Genomic DNA, 20,860 nt, shown 5'->3' with positions numbered 1-20,860 from the left:
TGGTTTGGGTTTGATCGTTACTACCTCCCCATGTCCACTTTTTGTGCAGCCTTCCTGTTCGGTTTTAGGAAACCAAATGAAGAACACGTTTGGCGACACCAACTCTGGCGGGCCGCTTGAATTTGGACGCGCAACGGACTGGTTAGCTAACATCAAAGCTAATTAACTCGGAAACGGTGCAACGCACCGAAGTTTTCCTTAACAATTGTTCCATAACACAAACTACCCTGCAAGACCCTTGAAAGCTTTTGAGGTTGTTTCTGACCACTCCGTTATTGATCGGAATGGGTCTAGCTGTGAACGAAGCAGGACAGGTGAGTGGGAGAGACAGACAGCTGCAGACAGGTGATATAGGTCGATGCATCACTGGCTTATATATGCCTGTACGTTTCGCCAGTGTCATGGAACTTTATCTATTATTCACTTTCAGTTGATTCTTTTTAGCAATATACATTCTGTTTCGTCATAGGCTACAAGAAGATGGCTTAAATGAGCCGAATCCAGTCTAGCGATGTTTAATATTGAGCCACTGAGACGACGAAATAAAAACCATTCAAACACTAACAGGGTCAAATGTAAACAAACTTTTTTTGTAGAGATAATTGTGTTCCATACCTGAGATAGCAAATTAGGATTTTTAACTCATCCTATCGCATTTTTCTAGCCTTTCGTTTGGGGGCTCTCGATCCCCCTAGTTACGCAGGAGAGTTTCTGTAAAGTGTTGACAGAGAGGTACTGGCGGAAATAAAGCTGTGAGCTTGGCTCGTGCATCGTGCGTGAATAATTCGGTCGGTGGAGCAATTGCTTGCAAGACGCGAAGATACCGGGTTTCAGTCCTTGTCCGGCACACAGTTTTAACCTGCCAGGAAGTTTCAGTGAGCAGACCTGACCATCCAGTGAAATGTATAATCAAACAAGCTCCCCAAAGAAATTCATCTTTTAGCTTCATTTTCTTTATTACAGTTCGTTGATGACGGTCAACAAGTTTCATTCACGATTGGAAAATTCCTTGTTACTAGACGCGATTCCTGTCTCACAATACAGGATGTCTCACCTATCTCTGCCATCTCATGTATTTCCGAAATGAAACAAAATGTGAAAACTTCAGATGACCAGAAATGCACCTAGGTCAGGGGCTCAAACAAAGGGCAGGATTGCACAATCGATAAATGTAAACAAACATCACTCACAGCAAAGTTATGATTTCTTTTAATGCCACATGTAGCACATGCCGGGCACTGTGGACTGACAGTCACCCTCTAGTACTGTATAACACCCCCTTAGCCTTCCAGGGGGCTCTCATCTCTTTAGTGAGCACATGTTTCGCCACCACAGGGCCTCAGCACTTGCAGTGCAACTTTCCTTTCCAAGCTGCAAGTCTATTTTTCTCCTATTCTCTTTTCACTCCCTACTTTTACACTGGATGGTCTTCTTGGCGCCAATTGTGCTTGGCTTTGGTTTGTTTTCGACAACTGTTTCTTACCTTCCATCCCTCTACAACTTTTCTAGTTATTAATTATGTTGTCCCCTTGTTCCGTTTGACTTGCTACTTCTTTTCTAAATTTTACAGAACTGCATAACATGCAGCGAAGGCCCCAGCCATGGTGTATTTCCACCTTTTGTACCTTTCTCTCTTTGCACCCTTCTTTCTTGCAATGGTAGTATGGCCAAAACCGAGCACAGTATCCATTCTATCGTGGATGGGGCCGTCAAGTACCATGTATAGTGGTAGCTCCCTGAGCATGCAGGGATTGCACTGTTGGTGCCTGAAGAATATGTGCGCATCATAGCCAAAGAATGGGGACTGGGTGACTGGCTGGCGCCCATGGGGATGGCTCATGTTCAGAGTGGATGGTATCATGGTGGAAGATATGCACATTAAGCCAATTAAACTTTCTTCCAAAGATGTGACCCCAAATATCCCGTCTCATGGCTACACCTTGGGAGAAACGTGGTGCTCAGAGATACGGTGAGAATACTCTCCGTCCCCCATACTTCGTGTGTTTTAGAATGGGCGGGATTCCTTTTTAAATACAAAGCCACTGTTCTTCGTTAAACATCTTTAGGACAGGTTTTGGAAAGTGGCAGCAATTTCGAAAATGAAAAGTGGCTCCAATCTGCTTAAAACGGCCCCCCTGCTCAGTCATGGGACTTCTCACTTGCGCCGCACTGGGTGACATTCCCGTCACTGTAACCAACCCCCATATCAGTGTCTGAATATGGTGCAGGTTATTCTCCATCCACAGACTGGTGACGAGTTGCGCCCTAATTTGGAGTCACAAAGTGTGAATTTTGTGCTTCGTGTCCAGTGTGGACCAAAAGACAATAGAGTGGATATGAGAGCCTCCATCTTAGCTTTTGAAGGTGACTCCTTGCCTGAGAAGGTCAAGTTAATACTCTGTCGCTTTGATGTCAAGCTGTATATTCCTTCTCACATGCAATGCCACACATGCTTGCGATTTGGACACATGTCAAATGGTTCAAAGGGCTCTGAGCACTATGGGACTTAACAGCTGTGGTCATCAGTCCCCTAGAACTTAGAATTACATAAACCTAACTAACCTAAGGACATCACACACATCCATGCCCGAGGCAGGAATCGAACCTGCGACCGTAGCAGTCGCACGGTTCCGGACTGCGCGCCTAGAACCCCGAGACCACCGCGGCCGGCGGACACATGACTTCATGTTGCAGTGCCATCCCTGTCTGTAGGGATTGTGACCATCAGTTGCACATGAACGCTGCTTGTTGCGCCCTTCCCACATCTGTGTCAACTGCAGTGAGCACCGTTCTCCCAGTTCAGCAGACTGTACTGTTTCCAAAAGAGAAAAGAAAATGGAAGAGCACAAGACCCTTGACCATCTCACATATCAAGAGGCCAAGAAGAAATACGATCGCAAATATCCTACATGTATGACAAAGATACTGCTATGACAACATCATCCTTTTTAGTCTTTTACGTCTGGCCCTAGCGGTCACTTGACTACGCCTGCTGCCCTGGTGATGGGGGAGGAGGGGGAGGGTCCTCTTCTTACTGTTTCCCACACACTGCCCTTGGGAGCATTGATTTCCTATCGACTAGAGACGTCAGTCGACAACTCTGAGACAGATAGGCAACGCCTTCCTCTGGCACCCTTACCAGGAACGACTCCTTCGTGTTACTCCCTTCCCAGGACTCTACTGACCTACAACCGAATGCAGCCAAAGGCTGAAGGAGCAACAAGTTGCCGATCATAAGTCTTCGCGTTCCTTCAATGTCCCAGAATCAGTGGCAGACAAATCGTCACAGAAGTCTAAATAGTTTAAGGACAAGAAGAAGTCTTCTAAAATGAGAGAGATATTGTGGAGACACTAGTACTGCCAGATCATGCAGGTTCTGCATCTGTATCCATGATAGTGTTCTTGGTGGCCTCTGTGGTCCCAGACCCTCCATGCATCCTGATTTGAAACAAATGTGTGTTGGTGTGTACTGTATCTTCACAACCAGTGACAGCAGGTGTCTCTGACGCATGACTCGCCTCCTTGATCCCTTCACACCCTCACAGGATAGTGATAGTGTGAACATCCAATGGAACTCTAGCGGTTTTTTACGTTACTTGGCTGAACTACGACATCTTTTGTGCGTGCGTTAGCTCTGTCTTTCGCGTCGCTACCCAGCAATGCAAACCCCTAGCCTCATGGCTACCAGGGCTACTTTAAGAATCAAACTGACTATGAAAGAGGATAGGATGGTGTTTGAAAGTGTGAAGTTGGGATAACATGGTTGTGGAGAAACAGCGATTGCTATAAATTAACTCAGTACTAAGAAAACAGTCTTAATCGCGTTTTTTTATTTATTTAGTGTCGACCGGTTTCAGCCCATCGCATGGGCCATCTTCAGGGCGAACATACTGTGAAATTACAATATATGTCTTAGACAAGTAATGATAACCATCTTAAAAGAGTGGATTACGTAATTGTAATGTTTTACCCACTGGTCGACTGCTGGTGGCGTCACGTCTACCGAGGTGTGGCAGGAGACAGTAAGGAATTGGTCTTATGCCTGAGTTTATATAGCAAGCTATGAGCATGTGAGCGTAAACAACGCCTTCAGTGGTGACCAATGGTAGATCAAAAAATGGTTCAAATGGCTCTGAGCACTACGGAACTTAACTTCTGAGGTCATCAGTCCCATAGAACTTAGAACTACTTAAACCTAACTAACCTAAGGACATCACACACATCCACGCCCGGGGCAGGATTCGAACCTTCGACCGTAGCGGTCGCGCGGTTCCAGACTGTAGTGCCTAGAACCGCTCGGCCACTTCGGCCGGCAATGGTAGATGTCTATGCTTAAAAATTGAAGTATAACACGATTTGTGTTAAATTAAAAGGAAGGTCAGCGTTGGCCGTAATATTGATGTTTTATTGATAGCAAAATAGATTTTCAATCACATAGTGATCATCTTGAGTGCTGTGGTGTACAAATTGAACTCAGACACTGGTATCAAGCCAACAGTAAGCAAAACAGAGAAGCGATCACAATAACTCAATAACTGAACTTCCTTTTAATTTAAGATATATGGTCGTTGTGCACACAGCACTCCATAGAGCCCCCAATCAGTAATTTGTGTTAAGATTGCAATGTAAAGAAACGATGTTCATTTTAAAAAACACTGTTGAATAAATAAACATAAAAAAAGTATGAGAAAAAATGTTTGAACGTCAAACTTATAAAAGAACGTTACTAACCTTATCTTCATTCGTAATATACTATAGAAGACAGATAACAATTTCCTGTCTGTAATCTATTTAATTTGTGCTTATTTATATCATATTTCTATTATTTAATAACGTAATTTAGCGTACCGTAACTAGTTACGTCTGATTTTTGTTTAGAACTTCTTGTCTCACTGTACTTTGAGGGTTGAAGCTAATGCTTCCCACAGTGCTCCCCATATTTTAAAGAATAGAGTCGCAAATGGATATGTATTGAGTGTGCGCTTTTTCTAGTGGCTATCAATATCTAGCTGCAACTGTGAGATCTCCCTGTATTCTGACGACGTTTGCATCTACTATTGCTCCTCAACTGTTGGTATCGTTGAACGCTCACGGGAGCGTGCCATATGGAAGGCGCAGTACTGGAATCTCACCCATGGTTTCCAGTTTTCTGCTACCAAAAAATGTGTCATTCACTATTGTTGCGGTCGTTCTGTCTATCCCCAGCGAGATAACTATACATCGATGACCAAAAGCTCAATTTGGTGGAGTATTATCGTTTTTTGGGATCAGTCTTCAATGGCTGGTTGATGTGGCTTCTCCATCTTCGTCAACTTAAGCAAACGCTCTTGTCACACCTGAATACTCTTCACTGTCTCACTAGCACCAGCTGGGATGTGGGCAACTCCACACTTTTGTGGCTTTACAAAACTTTGATCTTGTTGCATCTTGATTATGGGAGCCATGCCTATGGTTCAGCAACGCCTTCAAGATTGCAGATGCTATAACTGATAAGCCAATGTGGGGTCAAACTTGTGACAGGTGTCTTTCGGACCAGCACTGTGACCAGCCTACTAATAGAGGCTGGGATTCATCCTATTCAGATCAGGCAGCAACAACTGCTGCTGAGCTGTTAAACACACATTCGTTGCTCCCCCTGAGCATCTGAACTATCTTGCCCTCTTCCCTGGTAGGGAGATCTGTCTTCCACAACAGAGACCAAGGTCTGGAGTCACGATTTTAGTTCGCATACAGAGTCTCAGTTCTTAACTGCATCTTTTCTACTGTGGCTTCTTGCCAGAGGGAAGTGGCATGTGCCTCCGATCTGTGTACCCTATCCTCAGAGATCTGCCTCAACCTCTCCTTTTGACCAAAAGACTCAAGAGACTGTATAAGTTTTTGTCACTTGTTCCTGGACGACCTTGAGGCATTTGTGAGCTCAGACATGGTAGGCACTCACGTCTTTATGCTCGATGGACAGACTGGTTTTGCCTACAACCATGCAAGATGCAGTAAAGTACACTCCCCACTTAACAGATGCAGTGCATTCCTGCAGAATTATTGGCCACTGCTCCAGCTGTCAACCACCTTCGTTCTTGCACTTGTGAGTCGTTATTAATCAGCAGCAACCACTTGAGTAGTCTTCAGGCTGTCGACAGTGATACCCTTGATTGTGACCACCCAGGATCTTCTTTTTGACTTTTACAATGCTGGATGGTTGGTCGTTTTTGTATGAGGTCCTAGTCACATTGGGAGCCCAGAGAAAGAACATGCTGACTGGTTGACCAAATTGGCTACCAAAATGACAACTTTGGAGATGAGGATACTGGAATCAGATTTTCAGTCGACTCTATGCTGACAATTGTTATGGGCTTGGAATGTGTTATGATGTAACCTGGTTTCTGCGAGTAAACTGCAAACCATAAAGGAGACTGCTACCCTGTGGTAGTCTTTCCTTCATGCCTCTCAGTTGGTTTCACACTGGGCACACTTGGTTGACCCATGTCTCTATCCTGCAACATGAGGATTCACTCCACCATCAGTGAGGTGCCCATCTCACAGTGGCCCATATCCTACTGGGCGACCCTAATTTGGCCACCTTACAGGGAAACCTAAAACTTGCGTACACACTACTTCTGGTGCTATCAGACGACGACAAAGCTGCTGATTTGGTTTTTCGTTTTATCTGTGAAAGTGGTTTCTACTCCTCTCTGTAATGTAGGGCACGTTAGTCTCGTCTGCTGCTTGAGGGATTGGAGGGGTGCTCTGTCACCTGCTGTGATCCATGGGACCGATGACTGTCTTGCTTTGTGGTCTGGCTTGGCTTCTGCCCTTTCCACCTTTTTAGTTCTTCTTATTCTTTTGTATTTGTCATGGATTGACAGAGTCATCATCATTGTTCTGTTTCCTGAGATTTTATATTGGCTGTGCAGCTAGTTTTCATGTAGTACTGGAGGGTGTGGAAGTAGCAGCCTGATTCAGAGGGTGTGTCTCTGGTCGCATAACGCGTTCCGGGGACCTCCTGCTGCTTTCTAGATGAGCAACTTTCTCCACCTTCAGTATTTTGCCCCCCCCCCCCCTCACTTCCACTTGGTTCCACCTCTTGGTTTTGTTGATTCTCGGATACAGTAGAGTCTTTTGTTCCTTCCTCTCTGGGGACTCTTCCTGGCCTGACACACAAAGGGTTAATAATTGATGACCGCATAAAATGTCAGTCCATCCATCCATCTAATAGTGTGTGGAGCTATACGTCACATGTCATACAGTATCTTTGAGCTGGCCAAGTTATGTCTCATTTCCTTTGTGCTAGTTACTCAGGTATTGTATGTCTGACTGATGGAGACTTTAGATTTGTACTGTTTGTAGATGTACGAGTACATGCTATTGTATTTCGTGTATATCAGTCTCATGTTCACAAAACTCTAGACTTTCCTTTTTTACAGTCCTGCTACTACCTCCAGTTACACACCTGCTCGCAGCTTCCCCACTGCCGTTTTGGACCATTGCTGTGTAATGTTACCTCAGGAGATAGTGTACACTTATGGCCAAAGGTATCCAGACATGTACAGGTGGATATTAATGTAGAGTGTGTTCACCATTCGTCTTTGTAACTGTTTGATCTTTGCTGGTCACACTATAAATAAGGTTTCTGAATGTCTGTGGAGGAATGGCAGCCTATTCTTCCTCAAGAGCCGAAACCAAAGTAAGTAGTGATGTTGGATGCTGGTGTCTGAAGCGAAGTAGACTTTCTCACTTATCTCAAGAGTGTTCAGGTCAAAACTCTGGGCAGGCGGGTCCATTATAGGAGTGCTTTTTTCCGCAAACTATTGTCTTACATATACTGCCAAATGACAGGGTGCACTGTTATGCTGACACTAAAAAATCATCGTCTTCGAACCGTTCCTGTACTGTATATAGCACCCAATGTTGTGAAATGTGTTCATGTCCTTCCGCATTTAGCGTTTTCTTAAGTGCAATAAGGAGACCATACTCTAATCACGAGAAACACGCCCGTATCATAACACCACCTCCTTCATACTTAAGCGTTCACACTGCTCACGATGACGGATAACGTTCTCCAGGTAGACACAATTTCTTCCATCTGACTGCCACAGGGTGTAGAGTGATTCATCACTCCAAATCACTCGTTTCCAATTACCCGCTGTCCATTGGTGTCGCTAATTACACCATTTCAAGCATCGCTTAGCATTGGCTACAGAAATGTGTGACTTATGTGGAGCTGCTGGACCACTGTACTCTACTCTTTTTAACGCCTTAAGAATAGTTATTGTGCTATCTGGACTGTGGGTACTGCTTTGCAACAGACGAGTGGTTTCTTCCGTTCATTTCATACGACCTTAACAACCACCCTCCACAGTGATTGGCAGTCCCTGTCCACCAGTACAAAAGAACTGCCTGATCTTGATTTAGTTGTGTTTCTGTCTTTGCATTTCCACTTCACAGCCACATCACCAGCAGCCGACCTGTGCGTCTTTAGAACGATTGAAATGTCCCTGATTGAGACGTTATTTGAGTGAAATCCAAGGACTAGCCACTGATCTGTCCTGACTGAGTCATTCTGCGGTTACTGCTTCACTACTGACTACACAGTATCCTCGCCTGCATTTATAGTGACGGGTCGGCCTCTCGTGACATCTTGTGGTCAGTTCCACAATACATAGTGTGTCTGGATAGTTTTGATCAGATAGAGTGTGTTGCTTATTTCAAATCAATACCTTTTCCCTCGTCCATCAGTTAAGACTGTACCATTATCGGGGAAAATCCTATTACAGCTTGTATCAGGCCAGTGCGCTGGTGTACTAGCGTAACGGAGAGCGTGTTGGCTGGTACGACAGCCAGTCAAGGCAGAAACGGACGGCGGTTTAATACTTGGTGTGGTGTACCAGCCAGCGGTAATGAAAGTGGTCTGTTCCACATTCAGCTAGGGAAATTCCGGGCTGCTTCCACCCCTCTACCTTAGAGACACACGACACACAAAAACACGTATAACAAGTACAAGAAAGCCTGCGTGGTTCAAAGACTAGAGGCATACACAGGTACCTAAAGATAAATGACTGTATACAGAGTGCAACTCATCTGTTACCGAATTGAAAAAATGTGAAAAATGCAATAGGCCAGAATGCATCTGTGTCAGGAACTCATGAAATTGGCAGGAATTCACAATCTCTGCAAGTAAACAGACATCACTTTCTACACAAAGTTACGTTTTTTTAAAGTGACAGATGTATGTTTTTTCTTCTGAAACGAGAACTAGAGGTACAACTAGTGATGGCAGACTAGCTTTCACTGCTCTAAGGCTTATACCTTCTGCAATACTTAGACTTTAAATCATGGAAACGATGCTACAGTTTCTGTCGTAATGCTGTCGTGCCGTAATGCGGGTTGCCTTCACTGACCTGAAGCCTGGTGTATGCAACCTTTGCTCTGTGTATCATGGCAAGAACTGCGGCGCTATTGCCATTCTTTCACAAAGTCCATCAGAAGGTATGATGTTTAGAACAATGAAAATATATGTATTGTCACTAATTGTGCCTCTAGTTTTCATTTCGGTCGAAAAACAGATAAATGATGCTTGCTCAGGCGTGAAATGTTGAAGTCACCCGCGTGTTTTCACTTCAGGTCTGCATTAAACTGGAGTAATTACTCTCATTCCCTCGCGACCATGTCAGCCACATCATCCACGTGTGATCTGGAGGTTTAAGCCAGAGGAATGATCTAACAGATGGGAATTATTGCCCCGTTACAGCAGTTTATTGATATTATCACAGTTTACAGTTTTAGTTTTGATGGCAATGTTAATTCAAATACATCTATTGTATTTTAAGTATTAAGTTGCTAGTGAACTTAATCAATATTTCACTTGTGTTTATTTTCTTTGGGATGTTCCCAGTTTGTATAGGGTCCTCCTAAGATTACCATTTCCTCGACTTGAACCTAAATGTGTAAGGTAATTCATATATTTAAATCTTTTGTACATGGAATAGACTGTTGTTTGTCCTAAAGTAGAATTTGCCACCCTTACTCACCGACTCATCTTAGGTACACCGATGGCAGCTATTCTTCTGATGTCTAATATTTGGTACGGCTGAGATCTCCAAACCTTCAAGATTTTAACCATGGCTGAAACAGTAACTGTTGAAATTCTTCACGGTAAACGATGACAGCCAAAACAGTTTCAGGATAAAGATTTATTAAAATTCTTGACCACGGTATCGTTATATCTAAATATATCTTCATCAGAAGTAAAATACACTAAACTCACATCCTGCAATGGAGATTCATAAAACAAGAATTTTAGTAAATCTTTATGCTGTAACTGTTTTGGCTGTCATCTCCGAACCTAGCAGGGCCTGGATTCACTGGCTTAAGATTTAATTTTCCGTTTCAGAGCATTCCTTGCGTGCTAAGTGGTGGGGTAGATCACACGAAACCGTCACCAGTTCGTTAGAACTATTGTGCATAAATTAGTATTCTGCCATATAATTGTGGTTTTTATATTGACCATGAGCTGCTCTTTTGGCTTTGCTCAACAGTTTCAGAACAATCTAAATTTTTTTATGTCGTATTCAAAAGTATTTAAACAAATTATTACATAAAGAGTGTAGCGTGCAACATTTCTATGTCTAAGCTATGACAGCAACCCCCCCTCCCCCCCACACACACACATATATATATCACCACACATTCCATTGAAATGCCAACACCCTTTACATATTTTAGATGCGAAGATACTATTTCAACGTTTGAAAAACACCGTAGAACAATTTACATGTGGAAATATTTAATTTCAAGGTCCATTTTGCCTTACACCAAGACCTTCATGTGGACCTTGTCTATGTGGGGTTTCCACTCTAGTCTCGAATTCAAGGTTACGCCGAGATACTTGGCGGATCAGCACCAGGGGAGTCGGGATTCACATAGGTGCAGGTGAAAGAGGGGGTGGGGGGGGGGGCGTTGAGGGGGTCCACATCACCTGAGCCTCTGGGTGATCAGCATAGCCTGTGTCTTTTCAGGGTCGATGGTGTTGAGCGAGTGATGGGCCCAGGTTTCTGTGTCATCTAAAACCCTTTGTAGCCTATGAATACCAGGTCCTTACTCGCATTCGCATTGTGGTGTGCACAAGAGGAGCTGTGGGCGAGTCCGTAGTGTACAGACTGTACAAAACGGGCCCCAGGACCGATCCCTGTGGCACCCCCTGCACGAATACGTCTTTTGGTGGAGGTGGCTGTTTCTACAGAGAAAGTTCTGTTCGTGAGATAGCTTTGGATTAACCTAACTATGTTCCCACAAAACCCCTGTGTGTATAACTTCTGTAGTAGCCCTTTATGCCACACTGCGTCGAAGGCTTTGGCTACATCAGGTAGCACTATACTGGCTGTTTCGTTTCATAGCCCGCTAATTTTGGCTGGAGAGGGTAGGGGATGAGGGAGTGGAAGGGGAGGTTGTCACGTGATGATGACGTCATTAATAAGAACGGCCTGGCTTACTGCTTTCTTGGATTGTGATGTTATTTGTCCTGCATGTAAGTAATGCACACTACTATTAGCACTTCATATTAGTGGTATCACAAGATTCAATTGCATGTTTAAGTGCAATGTGCGCCAGGTAGTGCACTGCTTTATTAGTGTAGAAGAATAGAAAACAAAAATAAAATAAAAATCTGTCTGCTGTCGTTTTCTGGTGCTGGTTACAAAAGCGTAAAGACACAGTAATTTATTAAATTGTTTCGTTCAAATTAGGAACGTAAGCATTGGATCTAAAATTTCATTAGCTAGTTTTTAGAAAAACTATCATTTCTTTTTACAATATAAATATTATAAAAATTGATAAGATATGATGGGAAAGTTGACCAAGATTCATTAAAGACCCTTGCTTGATCATTTTTAAAAGTTAGTATCATCACATCTCTGTCCGCCCCCGGTAGCTGAGTGGTCAGCGCGACAGACTGTCAATCCCAAAGGTCCGGGTTCGATTCCCGGGTGGGTCTGAGATTTCTCCGCTCAGGGACTGGGTGTTGTGTTGTCCTAATCATCATCATTTCATCCCCATCGACGCGCATGTCGCCGACGTGGCGTCAAATCGAAAGACTTGTACCAGGCGAGCGGTCTACCCGACGAGAGGCCCTCGCCACACGCCATTATTATTATTATCATCACATCTCTAACATGTTGTGTACTCCAAGTCAATACAGGAAGTCTACTAGACAAAGTATTAGCCACGCCAATAAAAGAGACACTTGTCGCTTTGGAGTACTCTGGATGGTGCTGAAGTAATATTGGTTGGTCACATGGACTTCCATTGCTGATATAAGTAAGTAATTGCAGTGAGGTGGCTTGTATGCGTCAACCAGTTGCAAGCAGTCAGCACAGTATGATGGGTCGACTTTGAGAAGTGACAGTATGGCAGAAAAGAGTTATTGTGTTTGGATATACCCATAACCACAGCATGAATGAAGTTGCGCAATTTATTGACTCATTGACGCGGACTGTAAGTAAGTATACTAGGTGTACCACTCATAGCCATCAAACACGGAGTTAGAGCAGTAATCAGAAATAGATTGTAACCTACAGCCCCAATGAGGTGTCATACATTATCAATGACAGTCGGTTTCAAACACGACAGGAACTGCTGCAGTTAATGAATTCAGGTCCGTTTCAAGTCTTCAAGCGAACATGGTGATGGGAACTGGGTATGTAGTGGATATGTGAAGTGCACTCCACAACATGCTACAGCTCACAGCGGTACATAAAGTACGAAGTCTTCAGCGGATCAAATAACATAGAAACTGGACAGTAGCTGAGAGAAGCTAATTACTGTGCTCTGACGAGTCTCCATTTTGCCTCCTTATCACAATATTCAAGGTGACGAGGACACCGATGGCCCAATTATGTGCAGGATGTAAAGAGTGTATCTCAGATCAGAGTTGGTTCTGTAAAGTTTTCTGTTGGTTTTTTTTCCATGACTTGGTCTCCCAATGAATTTACCACGAACGTGAACGTTCCTATTGACCATGTGTCGCCTTTATTCTATATCTTCATGATGTTGATGCTGTGGAAGGCAGTAATTCATATGGCAATTACATAGTGTCTATTGAAGAGGACCTTCAAGAAACATCGATTAATGCTTGAAGCTCACAATACCTGTCGCAATTAAAGCAAAAGACTTCATTGTAGTGTATGAGAACACTCATATAATTGAAAGATAACCAAAACTATTTAGATGACCTTAAAAGTCGGTAGTTGAAAGGACAGCAACTTTCTTTTTTTTATTTGCATAATGTGAACACTTGGTTCAAGAATCATGAGAGAAGGTTGTATACATGTAAGAATCCTGAAGATACTAGAAGGTATCAGATAGATTATATAATGGTAAGACAGAGATTTAGGAACCAGGTTTTAAATTGTAAGACATTTCCAGGGCCAGATGTGGACTCTGACCACAATATATTGGTTATGAACTGTAGATTAAAACTGAAGAAACTGCAAAAAGGTGGGAATTTAAGGAGATGGGACCTGGAGAAACTGAAAGAACCAGAGGTTGTACAGAGTTTCAGGGAGAGCATAAGGGAACAATTGACAATAATGGGGGAAAGAAGTACAGTAGAAGAAGAATGGGTAGCTCTGAGGGATGAAGTAGTGAAGGCAGCAGAGAATCAAGTAGGTAAAAAGAAGAGGGCTAGTAGAACTCCTTGGGTAACAGAAGAAATATTGAACTTAATTGATGAAAGGAGAAAATATAAAAATGCAGTAAATGAAGCAGGCAAAAAGGAATACAGAGGTCTCAAAAATGAGATCGACAGGAAGCGCAAAACTGCTAAGCAGGGATGGCTAGAGAACAAATGTAAGGATGTAGAGGCTTATTTCACTAGAGATATGATAGATACTGCCTACAGGAAAAGTAAAGAGACCTTTGGAGAAAAGAAAAGCACTTGTACGAATATCGAGAACTCGGATGGAAACCCAGTTCTAAGCAAAGAAGGGATGGAAAGGTGGAAGGAGTATAAGGAGGCTCTATACAAGGGCGATGTACTTGAGGACATTATTATGGAAATGGAAGAGGATGTAGATGAAGAAGAAATGGGAGATAAGATACTGCGTGAAGAGTTTGACAGAGCACTGAAAGACCTGATTCGAAACAAGGCCCCGGGGGTAGACAACATTCCATTACAACTACTGATTGCCTTGGGAGAGCCAGTCCTGACAAAACTCTACCATCTGGTGAGCAAGATGTATGAGACAGGCGAAATACCCTCAGACTTCAAGAAGAATATAGTAATTTCAATCCCAAAGAAAGCAGGTGTTGACAGATGTGAAAATTACCGAACTCTCAGTTTAATAAGTCACAGCTGCAAAATACTAACGCGAATTCTTTACAGACGAATGGAAAAACCGGTAGAAGCCGACCTCGGCGATGATCACTTTGGATTCCGTAGAAATATTGGAACACGTGAGGCAATACTGACCTTACGACTTACCTTAGAAGAAAGATTAAGGAAAGGCAAACCTACGTTTCTAGCATTTGTAGACTAAGAGAAAGCTTTTGACAATGTTGACTGGAATACTCTCTTTCAAATTCTAAAGGTGGCAGAAGTAAAAAACACGGAGCGAAAGGCTATTTACAATTTGTACAGAAACCAGATGGCAGTTGTAAGTCTCGAGGGGCATGAAAGGGAAGCAGTGGTTGGGAAGGGAGTGAGACAGGGTTGTAGCCTCTCCCTGATGTTATTCAATCTGTATATTGAGCAAGCAGTAAAGGAAACAAAAGAAAAATTCGGAGTAGGTATTAAAATCCATGGAGAAGAAATAAAAACTTTGAGGATCGCCGCTGACATTGTAATTCTGTCAGAGACAACAAAGGACTTGGAAGAGCAGTTGAACGGAATGGACAGTGTCTTGAAAGGAGGATATAAGATGAACATCAACAAAAGCAAAACGAGTATAATGGAACGTAGTCGAATTAAGTCTGGCGATGCTGAGGGAATTAGATTAGGAAATGAGACACTAAAGTAGTAAAGGAGTTTTGCTATTTGGGGAGCAAAATAACTGATGATGGTCGAAGTAGAGAAGATATAAAATGTAGACTGGCAATGGCAAGGAAAGCGTTTCTGAAGAAGAGAAATTTGTTAACATCGAGTATAGATTTAAGTGTCAGGAAGTCGTTTCTGAAAGTATTTGTATGGAATGTAACCATGTATGGAAGTGAAACATGGACGATAAATAGTTTGGACAAGAAGAGAATAGAAGCTTTCGAAATGTGGTGCTACAGAAGAATGCTGAAGATTAGATGGGTAGATCACATAACTAATGATGAAGTATTGAATAGAATTGGGGAGGAGTATGTGGCACAACTTGACAAAAAGAAGGGATCTGTTAGTAGGACATGTTCTGAGGCATCAAGGGATCACAAATGTAGCATTGGAGGGCAGCGTGGAGGGTAAAAATCGTAGAGGGACACCATGAAATGAATACACTAAGCAGATTCAGAAGGATGTAGGTTGCAGTAAGTACTGGGAGATGAAGAAGCTTGCACAGGATAGGGTAGCATGGAGAGCTGCATCAAACCAGTCTCAGGACTGAAGACCACAACAACAACAACATTGTGACATGTAGTCGTCACTGTGAGACAGAATATGTTAATATTATCAGCTGAAGATTACAAACTTTTGCAGTGCAAGATAAAGCTAATACATTAGGGTGATGGTTACTATAATGATTGCCTTCAGCGGCAGAAGATGTCAAAATATTTGTACTGCAAGATAAGGTTTATACCCTAGCATGGAGTCGCTATAATATTTGGGTAACTTTTAAAGCGTAGCAACTCTCATATCTTACCTACATAAATGTGTGTTACCATTTGTGCATACGCTATTTCATCGAACTGTCAAGTCATTTCAACTGAATGAAAGCGGAAGATGGCAACGTTTTGAATTGCGAGATGACGTTAATACACTAGCATCGGGTCACCAGAATGTTTGTCTGACTTTTATATCGGATAAAAATGGTTCAAATGGCTCTCAGCACTATGGGACTTAACATCTTAGGTCATCAGTCCCCTAGAACTTAGAACTACTTAAACCTAACTAACCTAAGGACATCACACACATCCATGCCCGAGGCAGGATTCGAACCTGCGACCGTAGCAGTCCCGCGGTTCCGGACTGCAGCGCTTAGAACCGCACGACCACCGCGGCCGGCTATATCGGATACAGAGACGCGCTATTAATGAACTTACACGTGGGAATAACATTGTTTGAGCCGGCCGCGGTGGTCTAGCGGTTCTAGGCGCTCAGTCCGGAACCGCGCGACTGCTACGGTCGCAGGTTCGAATCCTACCTCGGGCATGGATGTGTGTGATGTACTTAGGTTAGTTGGGTTTAAGTAGTTCTCAGTTCTAGGCGACTGATGACCATAGATGTTAAGTCCCATAGTGCTCAGAGCCATTTGAACCATTTTTAACATTGTTTGCTTTGGTAGTTCTCACTGATAGGTGCGCTTTGAGATGTAAATTAGATCAGCAGTAGTGCTAATGCTTATTTTCCAATGTTATAGGATCAGTTTTCACGTATTTTGATGAATTTAATGCACGGCATTAATGTGTGGTGCAAAGATAGAGCTACATCTACTAACATGTAATTTATTTCAGTTGTGTCAATAAGCAAGTCAGATGCATTTAAATAAGTATTATCGACAGTTTATATATGGAACTATTTAATTTCATGGTCCACTGTGCTTGAAGAATGTAGTACAACAGTCATATTTTGGTTGACAACAAGTGTTGCTTATCCTATAAATTTTATCAGTAGAGTGAATCTGCAAGGGACCTGAATGTTTTTATTTTGTAGGAAAATTAATTTACAGCAGTGTGTTGTATGTTCGATATCCTACATACTTTGAGAAATAATACAGTTATACTTTGGTGCAAAATTTAAATTTCCATTCACAGTTAGAGATCTGTCATTATACTTGTGTACTACAATAAGCAATGTGAAAGTGCTTTGTACTCTTCCAAAGTGATAGCAGCCGTTTTCACAGGGCTGCATGCAAATGTTTGACGAACACTCAGGAATCATGTCACAACTTGTCTCTTCCGCTAATTCACCCAATACAAATCCCACAGAAAAAGTTTTGGACTATTTGGAACAGTGGATACAATGCGGTGTTACACAGTATTGTGCTATGTCTCTTGTGGATCTACAACTACATGACTCTCCTGCAATTCATATTTAAGTGCCAGGCAGAGGGTTCATTAAACCACTTGCAATCTATTTCTCTACTGTCCAACTCTCGAACAGCGCTGGAAAAATGAACACTGCAGTCTCTCCGTGCAACCTCTGATTTCTCTTAGTTTGTTGACGTTGTGATCTTCAGGCTTCATGCTACTCTACAGTAAGGCTGCATGCCCTCGGGAAAATTACGGCTGTAGTTTCGCCTTGCTTTCAGCTGTTCGCAACACCAGTACAGCAAGGCAGTTTTGGTTGACTTTGCCGGGCCAGGTCAGTCAATCATCCAAACTATTACCCCCTGCAACAACTGAAAAGGCTGCTGCCCTTCTTCAGGATCCATACTTTTGTCTGGCCTCTCAACAGATATCCTTCCAATGTGATTGAACCTACGGCAGTGTTGTCTGTATCGCTGAGGCATGCAAGCGACCCCACCAATGGCAAGGTCCCTGGTTCACATGACGAGGACGGGGTGGGGAGGCGGGATACGGGTGGGAGGGTCATTTCTCGCTGTATAGGTTGACATCAACAAAACATTTCTCATTGGGGAGAAAAAGTTGGCAATTGAAATTTCTCAAAAACGAACAAGTTTTTGTTTTAATGACTGTCACGCCAATTCGCAAATTGTATCCATGACACTCTCTCCCCTACTTCCCGATAATACTAAACACGCTGCCTTCTTTGAACTCTTCCGATGTCCTTCGTCTATCAGGTATGGATCCCATATCGCTCAGCGGTTCTCCACAAGAGGACGGACAAGTGTGGTGCAGGCAATCTCTTTAGTAGGCCAGTTGCATCTTGTAATTGTTCTGCCAATAAAACGCAATCTTTGGTTCACCTTCCTCACAACATTGCTATGTGACCGTTCTAATTTAAGTTGTTCATAATTTTTATTCTTTGCGATTGTCAATGGAGAGATACGGGAGTCGTTGATTTAAAAAGTCCTATGTCAGGCTTACAAACTTTCTTTATTGATTAACTGATTCGGTTCAATGACGAACCATCCTCACAGTGACAATCATTACACAGTGGCGTATTCTTAGAGTCACCCTAGGGTGACTTCGCTCTAAGAATAAGAATATGTGTAATAATTATCAAACATTGAACGAGATTTTAATTGATCTCGGGATGGCTCGTCAATGAGCTGTAACCACTAATCAGTTAAGAAAATTTGCGATCTTGTCGCAGGATTTTTGTCCGTACATGTTTTATTCATAATTGTAATCCCTAGGCGTTTAGTTGAAGTGGCACCCTTTAAATTTATGCGATTTATTGCGTAACCGAAATTTAACGCATTCCTTTTAGTTCTCATGTGGATGACCTCACACTTATCATTATTTAGAGCGAACTGCTGCATTTCAAACCATACAGATATCATGTCTGAATCATTTTGCATTTGGTTATGCTCATCTTAAGACTTCACTAGACGGTAAATGACAGCATCATCTGCAAGCAATCCGCAGGGTCTGCTCAGATAGTCTCCTAAATCATTTATATAGATTAGAAACATCAGAGGGCCTGTAACATTTCGTTCAGATACGTCAGACATCACTTCTGTTTTATCCACCACTTCTGTTTTACTCGATGACATTCCTGAAAGGAAATCACGAATCCAGTCGCACAACTGAGACAATCTGCGTTGGCACGCAGTTTGATTAAAAGTCACTTGTGAGTATTGGTGTCGAAAGTCCTCTGGGAATCTAGTAAAAGGGAAGCAATTTGAGATCCCATGTCGAAAGTGCTTATTACTTCATGGGGGTAGAGAGCTAGTTGTGCTTTAGAAGCACCATACTTTCTGAATAGATGCTAAGGTCAATATATCGTTTTCTTCGATGCAATTCATAATGTTACAACGCAGTATACATTCCAAAATCCTACTGTTAACCGACGTCAGAGATATGGATCTCCAATTCAGCGGATTACTCCCATTTATTTTCTTGAGTATTGGTCTGACCTGTGCAACATTCGGATGTTCAGAGATGTATCTTTCGTCGAGCGAGCGGTTGTGTAATTACTACTAAGCTTACAGTTAATGTATCAGCATATTCTGAAAAGAATCTAATTGGTATACAATGTGTATCGGAAGACTTGTCTTTATTAAGCGTTTCAAGCTGCTTCGCTACACCGAGGACATCTACTTCTAAGTTACACATGTTGGCAGTTGTTCTTGATTCGAATTCTGGAACATTTACTTCGTCTTCTTAAGATGACTAATTAGAATTCCGCGCCTCAGTCGCTAAAAACAGAAGCGTTATGAGATCGTTTTGTTTTCTTCCGCGTGTCTGTCTGTCTGTCTGTCCAACTGTTAAGAACCCTTTTCTCAGGAACGAGTAAACATACCAAGTTCAAATTTATGTCACAAAAAGGTCTATGTGCCTTGGTCGTGTAAAAAGTTGAAGTTTCTAAGTTAATGCAGTCTGAAGATACGGTCGTTTATGTCACATATTTTAACACTCGCAAACTCAGTCATCAAAACCTATATCGTACTTCCCCTTTTCCTAAAATCGTGAGATTTGGGAGAAAGAAAGGTTTCACACTAAAACCAAAGGAAAAAATTCTAAAACCGTAAATTTATAATTATATCACACAATTTTTTGTCAGTTATTACCTGACTCGCAGTCTGTTCGTCTGTCTGTTAAGACCCCTTTTTCTCAGGAATAACTAGACGTACCAAACAGAATTTTACTTAACGTACTATTGCGTATGGTGCCTTTGCGGTGTAATAAATTGAAGCTTCTAAGTCGGTGCAGTCAAAAGATACGCCCATTTATGTCACATACTTTGATACTTGCAAAGTCACTCATCGAAACATGTAGGATACTCCAAATGGCCTATAATCATGAAATTTGACACAAGGGAAGGTTTCAGTGTGTACCCAAAGAAAAAAACCCCGAAAATTGTTAATTCGTAATTATATCATTAAAAAAATATTTCTTTCGTCATTTGTTTCCGACTTCAAACTTGAAATCAAAATAGTCTCGAAAATCTGTTAATCCCTGGCACCGATATCGAGCCAGTATCAATGTCGATAGTGGGCAAAACTGGTCGAGATTTTCGATTCCCGGAATGGATGTCATGTCTGTACACATTACTAAGTTTGTACGAAGCCTTCAGTGCGCGAGACTTACCCGCATCTAGTCAGTTACTTTTTTGTTTTTGTTATTACTACCTAAATATAATATAAGCATTTAGCAGTTGGTTGTTGTTGCAGTGTCCATGGGTGGAGCGACAGGACTTTTCGTGGGCGCCAGTCTGCTCAGCTTCGCAGAGATCATCTACTACTTCACGGCGCGCGCCTACGCCAGCGTGATGCTCAAACGACGCTCAAAGGAGGAGGAGCAAAAGCAAGGCCCGCTGCTGCCGCTGAAGCGCCGCCGAAATGTCTCCAAGTCACTGCTGGCCACCCGCACCAACAACTAAGATACCTGTACGATCACAGCACCCCTCCACTCACTAGAGATACAAGAACTGCTATTTCTCTTAAATATATTTAAGAGGGAGATATATGTAAAACAAACACTATTCGAAAGATGCACCAAATCCCCAACTTTGAAGATATAGCAATGAAATTTTGTGCAACGCTTTATGTGCAATTAACACATTTACTGTTAAGTCCCTCGCATTACACGTATTTAAATATTT

The 20,860-nt window shown here is 42.5% G+C and overlaps 1 protein-coding gene across 1 annotated transcript in view; it reads left to right on the top strand.

Moving 5' to 3' along the window:
- LOC124788530 (sodium channel protein Nach-like) overlaps positions 1-20,638 on the top strand; it is a 173,223-nt gene extending 152,585 nt beyond the window's left edge. The window contains exon 8 of the mRNA XM_047255801.1: positions 20,430-20,638. Within this exon, the coding sequence (XP_047111757.1) occupies positions 20,430-20,638 (209 nt within the window). The remainder of the gene's footprint in view (positions 1-20,429) is intronic.
- Positions 20,639-20,860: the final 222 nt, after the last annotated feature.

The sequence above is a fragment of the Schistocerca piceifrons genome, chromosome 3 (genome assembly GCF_021461385.2).
Source record: "Schistocerca piceifrons isolate TAMUIC-IGC-003096 chromosome 3, iqSchPice1.1, whole genome shotgun sequence".
Classification (NCBI taxonomy): domain Eukaryota; kingdom Metazoa; phylum Arthropoda; class Insecta; order Orthoptera; family Acrididae; genus Schistocerca; species Schistocerca piceifrons.
Note: the sequence above shows the minus strand (reverse complement) of the source record. Positions and strands in the feature narration are given on the sequence as shown.